The sequence below is a fragment of the Vigna radiata genome, chromosome 10 (genome assembly GCF_000741045.1).
Source record: "Vigna radiata var. radiata cultivar VC1973A chromosome 10, Vradiata_ver6, whole genome shotgun sequence".
Lineage (NCBI taxonomy): Eukaryota > Viridiplantae > Streptophyta > Magnoliopsida > Fabales > Fabaceae > Vigna > Vigna radiata.
In genome coordinates, this window is record NC_028360.1 from 4,625,420 (window position 1) to 4,638,169 (window position 12,750).

Sequence of the window (12,750 nt, forward strand, 5' to 3'; positions counted from 1 at the left end):
CACGTGGTAACCCATTTCCCACCCAAAAAATTAAGGTTTCTGAATGCAAGGGGGAAAGGCTTCCTTATGCCTACGCCACTAGAGGAAAACTGAATCTGAATGGTGGGTCTATCGGAGTTTTGTAGAAACGAGAGTGAACTCCTTTCTCACGGCACGGTGAGGGTTGCAACGGTGGCACCTTCGCGAAGGTTCAATCTCCGATGTCGTTGCGATGCGAGAAGCCCACCGTTGTTAGGCGGTTTCGTGACAATAGGATTCACAATTGAGGGTTTCAATTTAGGGGGATTTTGTTGTGTTATCTGGTTTTTGTAAATTGGAATATATGGTTTTCGTTTCAAAATTAGTTTGGGGAATACTTGGTTCTTCTATGTTTTGCGAGTGGTTAGGGATTTTGTTCTTCCCTACAGATCTAGGTTTTGCGAAGTGGGGGATGAGGGTTCAGATTGGGAATGTTAGGGTTTCTGAACTTGGAATTTTCTTTTGGAGTATGTATTTGATTTGTTCTTTAGAAGGATGTTGGTTCTGGTGATCACGATTAAGGGTGGTCCTTTCTTCGTTTTGGGTTTTTTCGTTTTGGCTTCATTTGATTCGTGATAATGGGTTTCGTGGTGGTTATTGTTGGATGCACGGGTGGCGCCAATGAAGGTGTTGGTGGGTGGCCATGGGCGGTTGCTAGACGGAGAAGATGAATCGTGGTGGTGGCGCTCTATGGTGGACCGGTTAAAGTGTTCAAATGAGCAGTTAAATGATATGTCATTCACTGATTGTAGGACATTTAACCATTAACGAGTTAACCGATGTTTACAAAAATGACTAAATTGAACACAAAATACAATCTTTAGAACCATATTGAACATTTTAAAAAAATTAAGATCATTTCGAATTTAGACCAACAATAGTATTAAGTCTTCTTTTAATTACTAAATTGTTACTTTAACCTTTTAAAATTAAGGAATTCATTTTTTAATAAAGAAAGAATTTAAATTGAACCAACTACACTCATAAATCGGTAACTTAATAAAAACTTAATTAAATCAAATAAGTAATGGTAATTACAAGTGGACGTTAAAGTGTACATGTTACATTATCTTCTACATTTCACCATAACAGCAAGCAACAGCTGTACCATTCTGAGAAGGTTTAGTTTCCAGTTTAAGTCGGCATCACCTTAACACGAACACCCTCAGCAATTCTCGTAACTTCCCCTTTTCTCTCTTTGAATTTCCCATGTTTGGGTTTAATGTTTTCATCAAGACGTTGTCTTCTTTTTCGTTTTTCATGTTTTTTTTAGCTTTTTTTTTAAGCTCGTGTGTTTTTCGTTGCTTCTACTCTCTCTATTTTAAATTTATGCCACCAATCGCTTTTATAATTCAAACTTTTCGTGGCTAAGTCATGTCTCTCTTTTTTATTAATTTCATTTTTGAATCCTAGCCTCCACACTAACTAGTTAAAATCTTAGCTACAATTATGGGACACATGATGGGTGGTTTAGCATTCCAAGAAAGGTGGCATCTTTGGTGTGCTTTGTTTTCCTGGCCTATGTTTCACCTTTATATTGGGGGTTAATCTGATGGACATGGTGTTTCATCTTGTTGAAATATTAAGTTCATAAACTTGGCAACTGCTTGTTGAAATGTGTAAACTATTACAATCTCAGACTTAGAGAAGTTCAAATTTAGGTAGTATTATGAGATACATTCGTAGACAAAATGGATGGTTTAGCATTGCAAGAGAAGTGGAACGCTTTAGAGTGTTTTGACTGGTTGGCCTATGTTTCACCATTATATTGTGGTTTAATCTAATGATCGTTGTCTTTTGTCTCAATGAAATACCAAGTTAACATGCACGACAAATGCTTGTTTAAATGTCTAAACGGTTACAGTATCAGACCCTATTCTTTCTGTTTTTGTCAACACTTTTAACCGTGCTTCACTACCGTATCTCAAAGCTTCGTGCTGTTGTTCTTGTCTTTTAGGGATACTTCATCATGTACGATATTGATACATGCTTTGGTTGTGTTTTGTGTGAAATCCCAACAGTTTTCAGTTTTGCATTCTGTGATCTAGTGATATTATTGCGCAGTCTATTTCCAGTCGCAATCACAGCCCTCATGCACTGAGTCACACCTTATATGAAGCTTAACTGGCTGAGTGTTTACAGAAAAGAGTAAACAATTACACTGCTTCAAAACAATCTTTTGCAGTAGCAATTATGTGTGTATTTCCTATGTACATACAAGGGGAAAAATGCACTATTAGACTATTAGATTTTTAGGTTTAACTGAAACTTAATATCCATAATTAATAGCTGATGCCAAGTGAATCCCTGGGACAAGTTCTGTTCAATTGAGTTTTTTGTCTATTTGTTGTTCTATGTGGGAAAGGCGCGTTCTAGGTGGAGGCTGGCCTCAGTTTTGTTTTGAAAATGCTGTGATCACTTTATGTTCTTCAGTGCTTTGTTTCTCATCTAGAATGTGAAAAACTCAGATGTGAGAATTAAATTGTTGCTATACTAAATCTACATATTTGGTTATAATTGTTGTTTTCTGGAACATAATCCACAGCTTATCGATGCCTTGATATTCTGATTTAAATGCTAGGGAATAAAGTAGCAATGGCTTCCTGTTATTTCAATCCTATCTCTACTAGCCCTCATCTTGTTTCAGCAAACTTATCAAGAAAGTTCAAGATTCCAAAGCTTCTTCACAGAGTAACTTTCTTAGACTGATGTTTTGTTGTTTCTTTGTCTTACTGATCAGTTCCCCTTTTAAATTATGATAGTTTCTCAAGGTATCTTTCCTGGGGATATAATTAAACATGAACGTGCATTGCACTTAAGATTATTTCTGTGTCAACTTTTTGGTGTCATGTTTGTCTTTTGATTACTTTTGATAAATGAAGTTACATACAAACAATGAAATTAATTTAATATTTGTGGAAGGCGTGATAAATCAATGAATTGAGGGAGCCTAATGTTTTACATGAAAAGGGTATGAGTTATTATTCTATTTCATACAAATTGAAACCGATAAGGCTACAAAATTAAGGCCTAGATTTGCAATGTTTCCGTTGCTTTTATGTGGGTTTTCAGTATTGAAATTCATAATATTTTTTTAAAGAAAAAAAAATATGAATGTTAATCCTACAGAAAAAGTAAATGAGTAAATGACTAATAGGCATAATATCGGAAACAGTGAGGCTTTGAAATTTTGATTGTCTGTAGAATGTGTTTGGTCAGTTTCTATATGTTTTTTAGTATAAAAGGTTTATGACTGCATGGTGTAACTATTGGGATATCATCATTCCTTAACATAGAAAAGTATGAAGAATCATTGAAGGTTTACTTCTAAAGTATTTGGGCAAGCTAAATGAGTTTCATTATCAGCCATGGTCTGCTTCTCTAATAGATTAAAATTGATTTTATATCATTCCTGAATCCTGATTCCTGAGAGGAGATCTATTCGCTAAGGCAACTTCCTTTTCTTATTTGTGCTGACATGTTTTCATCATTACATTTTAAGCAGAAAAAGAGGTTTGATGGCTCACCCAGATCCTCAAAAATCACTTCATTTTACGGCTTGAAGACCCCTCCGTATGAACTTGTAAGTGATTCACTTAGTTGTCTGAATCCATGTCTTAGTTTGGAAATAAGTGTACTGTTTTGTCCTATATGCTTGGATTAGTTGAGTCATCTATTTCAGCATCAAGCTTATCAGAGAAATAATTGCATCTGTAGGTTAAATTGTTATATTCACTTGTGCTCAATCTAGGTGCTAGTTAGTTATAATTACCATTGACCTTCAACCATTGGAATGATCAAGAAAAAGAAAAACTAGGAAAGGGATGACATTACTTTGAACTTTTTGTTTATGGAGAAACATAAATTATCCAACCTTCAGTGAACTTTAAAATTTAAATTACGATTTTGAAATAAATTGTGACAACTTATTTCTCTTAGCTCATTTCTTTTTATTATAACCATCTTGTTTATTGGGACAAAGAGGTATGTCTTATTGGATCTTATATTCTAGAGTAGCTTGTATGATCTTGTTATGATTATAGAAATAAGTAGTGGATCCTATATAATCGAGAATATCTAGATTTTATATCTATTATTAGAAATGTTTTTATTTATTTTATATATTCATTGTTAGAGGATCTCAAATTTCTTGTATTAATTATATCGATTCCTTTTTTCTCAATGCAAAAAAAAAAGAAAAAGGATCAATGTCTAAAGAACACATTTCTCAATGTCTCTCACTTTTAGGAGTTTTTTTCCAGATTTCAGTAATGGTTGGAGCAGAGCTTCTTACAGAAATGGAAAATAGGAAATGTAGACCATGCAACACCTTTGTCCTGAGGAAGGCCTGTTTGTATAGTTAGCCTGGCCAAACAGCTTACTTCCCCCTCATCAGTTACCTTCCCCTATAATGTACCCCTCCGTCTCCTCTTTCTGCTTGATTTTCATATCCTCCCCTCCAATCTCCTTCTAGCTTTCCTTTTTGTTATGCCCCTCTTCTCTCTCTTCTACTCCCCTCAGCTGCTGTCACATGTTTCTTTCATTTTGAAGACAAACTAGCATTGTTTCTGGGGTACATTTTCCCGTTCTCCTATTCCTTCAGCCCCTCCTCCCTTTCCTTCTATGTTCTTGCATAATGGGCCCATCACTGCCACTAGTGTAAATGAATTAGTGCTTTGTCTTTAGTATTGTTAGAGATATTATATTTAGTTTATATTTATCTCTTATCTTTAGTTAGTTTGTTTATATTTCTTATTTGTATTGTGGGCTTAGCCCATANTTCTTCTATTATAAATAGAGAACCCTATGTGTGGATTTAACACAAGGGAGATTTCCCCTCATCTCTTTCACTATTTCATATGGTATCAGAGCCTGATTCTCTGATTCTTTAGTCATTGTCTTCGCTGTCTGCTGGCGGCCGGCCGCCATGGCCGCCGGCAGCCCTTACTAAAAGTCTTTCAACCTATGTTATTCTGCTGCGACCAAGAAAGGCCATTGCATCTGCAGTGCATCACCGCTACTCGCCGTCGGTCATTATCCTTCGCCGGAACTTCGCCGGACCTTCACCTGACCTTTCGCCGGACCTTTCGTCGGACCCTCGCCGGACCTTTGCCGGAATCTCGCCGGAATCTCGCCGGAACCTCGCCGAAATCTCATCGGAATCTCGCCGGAGTTCCAGAATCAACTGACGACCGCTCCATCCGAATCGCCTCTTGTGGTCGTTGAGGCAATCGGAGCATGTTGAATTTTTAGGGTTTCTTTCTCTCTCCTGTTTATCCATGGCTTCTTCCGTTGCTGTCTCTTCTGACCTCTCTTTTCATCGTTGCGTTTGACCCGTCCATATATGCTTTTTTCATGGAAAAGATGGTTTGTTGTTAGTTTATTTATAGCCGTGGTAGCTCTCCAACAATTATCTCTTTATCCAATGGTGGCATTCTTCAAGGGCGATTTGCAAGAAGAGATTTACATGGAGCAACCTCACATATTTGTTGCTTAGGGGGAGTCATCTGGATTGGTATGTCGTCTTCGCAAATCCCTATATGGCCTAAAACAGTCTCCTCGGGCCTGGTTTGGTAAATTCAGTGGTGTTGTTCAACAATTTGGTATGACTCGCAGTGAAGCGGATCATTCAGTGTTCTATCACCACTCAAGTGCTGGATATATCTACTTAATAGTGTATGTCGATGATATTGTTCTCACAGGAAGCGACTACCTTGACATCTCTCAGATGAAACAACACATTTGTCACCATTTTCAAACCAAAGATCTTGGCAAACTCCGGTACTTTTTGGGTATTGAAGTAGCACAATCCAATGATGGTATTGTCATATCTCAGAGGAAGTATGCGTTAGACATCTTGGAGGAAACAGGGTTAATGAACTGTAAGTCTGTTGAGACACCTACGGATCCTAACATCAAGCTCCTACCAAATCAGGGGGAGCCTTTCTCAGATCCTGAACGTTACAGAAGATTAGTTGGTAAATTAAACTATCTTACTGTTACACGTCCTGACATTTCCTTCGCAGTTAGTGTGGTGAGTCAATTCCTTAACTCCCCATGTGAAGACCATTGGGATGCAGTTGTTCGCATAATGAAGTATATTAAAAGATCACCTGGAAAAGGTTTGCTATATGGTCCTAACAACGATACAAAAATCGTTTGTTATTCAGATGCTGATTGGGCTGGTTCCCCTTCTGATAGGAGGTCTACTTCTGGATATTGTGTCTCTATTGGTGGCAACCTGATATCTTGGAAAAGTAAGAAGCAAAGTGTTGTGGCTAGGTCCAGCGCAGAAGCAGAATATAGAGCTATGACATCAGCTACTTGTGAGCTTGTATGGCTTAAACAATTACTTAGTGAATTGAAATTTGGAGATATCACTCACATGACACTTATATGTGATAATCAAGCTGCTCTTGATATTAGTGCTAACCCTGTCTTCCATGACAGAACCAAGCACATTGAAGTTGATTGCCATTTTATTAGAGAAAAAACCATATCTGGAGATATCAAGACTGAGTTCGTTAACTCAAGCAACCAGTTAGCAGACATATTCACTAAGTCCTTGCGAGGACCTAGAATTGATTATCTTTGTAATAAGCTTGGAACATATGATTTGTATGCTCCAGCTTGAGGGGGAGTGTTAGAGATATTATATTTAGTTTATATTTATCTCTTATCTTTAGTTAGTTTGTTTATATTTCTTATTTGTATTGTGGGCTTAGCCCATATTTCTTCTATTATAAATAGAGAACCCTATGTGTGGATTTAACACAAGGGAGATTTCCCCTCATCTCTTTCACTATTTCATAAGTATCATGTCATTACCCACCAATGTCAATAAAATCTTACTCTCTTTTCCGTCTTCCCTGCTTAGGATCTATAATTTGACCCAAATTAATTTTTTGAGTTATCTATTGTGGATCAAATCGAAAAAAGGTACTGGTTTATTTGCTTAATGTGAAATACAACCTTTTTATAGAGGAAAGAGTTTAGGGAAATAAGAAAGTTTCCATTCACCAAATAAACAACAGTTCTAAATAGCCAATACGACATTGTTATTGAGAATGCTAGTACTATTTTGTGGCCCTTATAAATTGGATGCTCAACATTAAGCACAACAACCAATGTATTCCTGTCAATGATGTATTTGACACAGATACGCTTGTATATGTTTTAAATACACATTTGTAGGGTATCAGTACTTAAGAGGGCTTAATATAAGCCGAAAGAGTGCTTGTAAATTAGAATTGTTGCTTTTTCGTACAAATAATATTACTCCTAAATTACAATTTATTGTCATCCTTCGAGTTAAATCTTGTTGTTTCTAGAGGAGGCATTCACCAAACTCCCACATAGAGTAATGTGAAATCGGGGAAAATAAGAAACTATTATGAAAATAAATATTTGATTTTAGTGTTTTCTCCCCCAACTTAATAAATCTCTTGGATATATAGGGGTTTGGGTGATTGTTGATGGTTACCAAGATGAATGGTTTAAGGTTGTTTGGCTTGTAGAATGGCTATATCCTTGTGGTCCTTCTTGGTGGGTTTATTCTTGAACGAGAATTTGGTTTTGAGGATGAGTTGGTTGGTGAGATTTTGGAGGGATTGTTGTAAGAATACGGTTTTTGGGGGGGTTCGAATGTTGTAAGAAGGGTAGGAAGTAGGAGTTTTGGGCAACCAGTTTTTCCAAATCGGAAATTTATTCAAAGATATTTTGGAAATGGACTTTGGGGTCGGGTGGGTAAGAGGAAAGGGATTGGGATTGTTGGAGTTGGAACTCTATTGAGGTCTTAAGATGGGAGAAGTGTGAGAGGATGGAGGAGGTGGATTCTGTTGAAGATTCAGAGTTTGTTGTATGGCTTTGGGGGAGCTTCGAAAGCCTTTCCACCATTGCTAAGTGTTTCTTCTGTTTCTTTGTTTCGTCTTTCATGGAGGGTGAGTGTTCTTGTTTCTTGGATTCCTCAAACTCAATTTATAACATATTCTTGGAATTACATGTTTCTTATGCTTTGTTGCTTGATTTCATTGTGTTTTAAAAATTTGTTTCCTTTTGTTCCGATCCCAAGTTCATCGAGTTACATCGTTAGGGTCAATTACCATACATATGAGGTATTGTCCGCTTTGAAGCGTAGAACTTTGTCACGGTTTTGTCCTTAAGAAGCGTTTCGAAGGGTGGAAGGAGTATTTAAACTGCCTTAGACCTCAACTCTTAAGGGATGTGCGACTATTGGGTGTGGTAGGAACATAAGCCCTTAGTCGAGGTCTAAGGGAAATGACTTGTCATCCCCAGTGGAGGGCATAAGGAAACTGATGGTTCGTTAGGGTCAATCACAATACATCTGAGGTTTTGTCCACTTTAAAGTGTGGAACTCTATTATGGTTTTGTCCTTAAAAGGCGTCTCAGAGGGTGTAAGGAATATTTAAACTGCCTTAGGTCTCGACTCCTAAGCAATGTGAGACTATTAGACATGGTAGGAACATCTCTAAAAAAATAAAGGAAACAACACGTGTCAAACATGTGTGCCACACAATATCTATGAAACACCGTTTGTCACGTATAATTAACTTTAACATCCTTGAAAAATGGGAATTAAAACCAATACTTTTGAAAGTACATAGACCAAAATGTATCAAAGTTTCGACTAGAGACAATTTCCAATTTTACTTGATAGTTCAGGACCAAAAACATATTTGTCTCTATTTTTATTTAGTATTCATGGATATAGGCTTTGAGGTGCCAAACCATATCAAATTTATTGTGTACTTTTATTTGAACTATATGCTCTTATTTGTAGGTTTTCCGTTATAAGAGATTATTTTCCTATTTTGTGATTTTCAACAAACCTTAATCCTATAAAAGGCTTATTTATTACCCTTGAAAAATAAGACAGCACGTACCAAGGATCCCACACCCCAACCCCTTTTTCTTAAAATAGCCTCATATATAACATTCCACTAGTATATATAAATGTCATCATTTTTATTTTTATATATTTCCAAACATTAAGCATATATAAAATATATAATTTGTTATTTTTCCGTGAGTTCGTTTTTAGGAATTGATACTTGAGTACCACTTATTAAAGAACAAGTGTTGTTATAACAAATGTTGATCGAAGCAATTCTCACCCTCACCACTAGTTCAAACTATAAGTTGTATATACATTTGAGTTTCATAAGTTTAACTTGGTTATATTTAATAATGAAATTCAATTTTAATATGATTTCTTAAAAGAAAGTACTATAACATTTATTTTATTTTGTGGGTTGTATATATGCATATGTACCTACTTTAAATGTATCTGACAAATCCTATATTTTTCAAGATGAGAGAAATTGCTATGTTAGACATGTGTTGTATCTGATACTCATATCTGATACTCATATCACATGTGTTGTGTCAACATTGATAATTCTGACTTTATTTTGCTGCTTCAATATTTCTTAGGATGCCTTAGAGCCGCATATGAGTAAGAAGACAATTAACAAGCATTGGGGTGAATATCATCGGAGTCTTTTGGAAGGGTTGAACAAACAGCTAGAGAAGGATGATATACTATATGGTTACACCATGGATGAACTAGTCAAAGTGACATACAACAGTGGAAATCCTTTCCCTGAATTCAACAATGCGGCTGAGGTGCTTGTTAGAATGATTGCTCATAGGCTTTGAACAATAAATCAATTCTGAAATTGCATGCTTTTTCGTAAAACTATTGAAAATGCTCCGTTCTATATTATATAGGAAAATTAGGATATACACAATGTTCACAATATTAAACATCCTCCAAGATTTGCAAATTTACACTCACCTCTCATCTTTCTTCAGAAATTACACTTACTCCCTTTTATCCTTTGTATATGAATGGTATATATGACTGGAAAAGAAAAATTGAAGAGGGAAGTTGAGATTAATTTTGTTAAATCTCAATTAAGTGTAATGTAGTCTGGGTTGTTTTTATTCAAAGAAGTACACAAAAAGTTTCTCTTATATATGAATTATATCTACGAAGAGCATAGGTATAATAATCGATTACATACATGTATTCAATGGGAGAGTGAACAATCTTCATGATATGTAAACCAAGGGAAAATTTTATTATAGCACTTTAAAAACTGAAATTTCATCTTTTAGCTTGAAAATTGTAAGGGCTGAAATTAAAGGAACTATGTTAATTGGGTACCTGCCCTAAAAGTCATTGATGTTTTCTTAGTATAAATTGTCATGTTCAGTACCTATCCTATCGCAATAAGCAAGTTACTTGTCAACATATTGACCCCAATCTTAAGTTCAAACCATCCCTGGAACCACAGATATCCTAGTATGTCAAAAATGAATTTTTCACGCATTTGTTGAGAATGTGAATTTTGGAGTTCTCTCCACTTTTCTACTTACATATCTATTTTTCTTTTATCTATTAAAACTTTAGGGTTCTAAAAGTTGTCTACAAAGTGTAAAAATAATATGTTAGGCAATGCCGTTAGTACTCAGTCCTCATTCACAACAGATGCATCAGTTATCTATTTGTTAATTATACTTTTAGTTAGTTTTGTAAGATAGTTTCATTAAAGCATGTTGCCCGTAAATAAGAAGAGAGGTGAAGAGGGAGGGATATCTTATCATTTGCAAGAGAATATGCCTTGGGTCTTGGGAGGTGCAGTCCCATGAAGAAGTACTGAGTGTGTGTGAATGTTCTATTCTGTAAAATAGGAAGTTTGTCCCTATATGTCTCTCTGCAATAGAGATATCAAGTTTGTATCACCATAAAAGTACTGATATAACAATCTGAGTTTGAAACCAAACAAATGTAACTGGGAATGAAACAAATTAATAATCTTTGTTCCGTTGGTTCCTGTATCATTTCCATTTGTATTTGTCTTTATGAAATAATTTTTCCTTCTCTAGATTTTAGTTTTTATTTCTTCAAATATTTATCTCAATTTTACTTGGTTGTTTGAATTTTCTATAGTTGACATGATATTGAGAGTAGTCTGTCCTATCTTGTAATGAAGCTAATCTTGTCTAGTCATCTGTAGTATTGATTAAATTACAATTGTGGTTTGTAGGTGCTTTTATATTTAAATGCTGTCTGTAATTAACTCTGCCCCTTCCACAGGTTTGGAACCATGATTTCTTTTGGGAATCCATGCAACCAGGAGGGGGTGATATGCCCAAACTAGGTCTCCTTCAACAGATTGAAAAGGATTTTGGATCATTTATGAATTTTAGAGAGAAGTTTGTAGAAGCTTCCCTCACATTATTTGGCTCTGGTTGGGTTTGGCTAGTTTGTAAGTTCATTCCATATTGACCTCCCTATCTGCGGTCTCCCAATCCTTATAAAATAATGTTTTAGCTTTTCAAATTGCATATTATCTTCTTAATATGCCAAAAATCCTTGGATTTTCCTTGTAATAAGAGCCTCTATTATGTTTTATCTCGAGTGGTTGTTAATTTCTAATTGAGAATATTTAATGTTCTCTTATTAAGGAGTAACTAGTCTTTTCTCACTAGCTGGTTTAGTTCAAGAACAATTGCAATGTAAGATTTGTTAGGTAGAGTAGAACTGTTCTGATATATATTATTTTATATGTAACCTTATTGTTTGATATATTGCTCTAACAATGCTGGTGATTGATGCTAATATTCATCGGTTGTTTTAGTAAAGAGAGAAGAAAAAAGACTCGAGATAGTCAAAACTCCAAATGCCATTTGCCCAATTGTGTGGAATGACTTAGTAAGTTAATTTCCATTTTCCTCCATAAAATTTATTTCATTTAATATTGTAATTGAATATAATCTTTTCTCATGCAGCCACTTATCAATTTGGATTTGTGGGAGGTACTCTCTCTCTCTCTCTCTCTCTCTCTCTCTCTCTCTCTCTCTCTCTCCCCCCTCATGCAAATTACTTAATGAAAACCTTTATATAGTCATCACTAACTGACTTTTTTGTCGTTGCTGCAGCATGCATACTATTTGGATTACAGGGTATGTTAAGTATCATAAATCATTGGACATTTTCCATAAGGGTATTAACTTAACATTCATTTTGACTTTTGAACAGAATGATAGAGCAAAGTATGTGGATGTATTTTTGAACCACCTTGTATCTTGGGAAGCTGCAGCAGCCCGATTGACTTTTGCAGAGGCTTTTGTAAACTTGGGAGAACCAAAAATTCCTATTGCATGAAAATACTGAAATGCCTGAAATGCTTAATGATTATAGTAGTAGTAGCTACGGCCATATGGCAACCTAGGTGGAGTTGGTGAAGGAATGAGTTTGCTTCAGTCATCATTTACAAATTTTATAGTGCCCCATGTGCTCTCTCTGGTTGTCAAATTTTGCAGTGTTTAGGATTCAGGACAACTTGACATTGGGGGAGATCTAGTGAATAGCAGGCAAGTATTTCAATGTATAACAGTAAAGAAAAACAACCATGATCTTGGACTGATTATAGTCTTATTGTATGAAACTATGAATGCCATAATCAATGTGGAAAGAGACTATTAAATTTTGAAACAAAGCACCACAATATGCAGTAATATTACTTGATATGGTAATTGACTCTTGCATCCCACAATACTAGAAAAAAGCTCACACCATTCATCATTGCACCACACCACCCTGCCGCTGCTTTCACCGTCCGCCACCACACTGCTCTTCGAAGAAGCCTTTTCCAGAACGTATTTAATGGGTTTCAGAATTCTCCTTTCAGAACACATTTCATG

General features: G+C 35.7%; 1 protein-coding gene across 4 annotated transcripts; it reads left to right on the forward strand.

Annotated features, from left to right (window-relative positions):
- Positions 1 to 1,075: 1,075 nt before the first annotated feature.
- On the forward strand, positions 1,076 to 12,541 carry LOC106775087 (superoxide dismutase [Fe] 3, chloroplastic). 4 transcript variants are annotated; one of them, XM_014662126.2, is made up of 9 exons: positions 1,076 to 1,195; positions 2,600 to 2,709; positions 3,521 to 3,601; positions 9,472 to 9,663; positions 11,141 to 11,312; positions 11,685 to 11,758; positions 11,836 to 11,862; positions 11,986 to 12,009; positions 12,086 to 12,541. In XM_014662126.2, the coding sequence occupies exons 2-9, from the start codon at positions 2,614 to 2,616 to the stop codon at positions 12,209 to 12,211; spliced, it is 792 nt and encodes a 263-aa protein (XP_014517612.1). In that variant the 5' UTR covers positions 1,076 to 1,195; positions 2,600 to 2,613; the 3' UTR covers positions 12,212 to 12,541. The 4 variants fall into 4 exon arrangements, with proteins under 4 accessions (XP_014517612.1, XP_014517613.1, XP_022642413.1 ...); XM_014662127.2 differs by having other exon boundaries at positions 3,524 to 3,601; XM_022786692.1 differs by lacking the exon at positions 1,076 to 1,195 and adding an exon at positions 1,229 to 2,488.
- Positions 12,542 to 12,750: the final 209 nt, after the last annotated feature.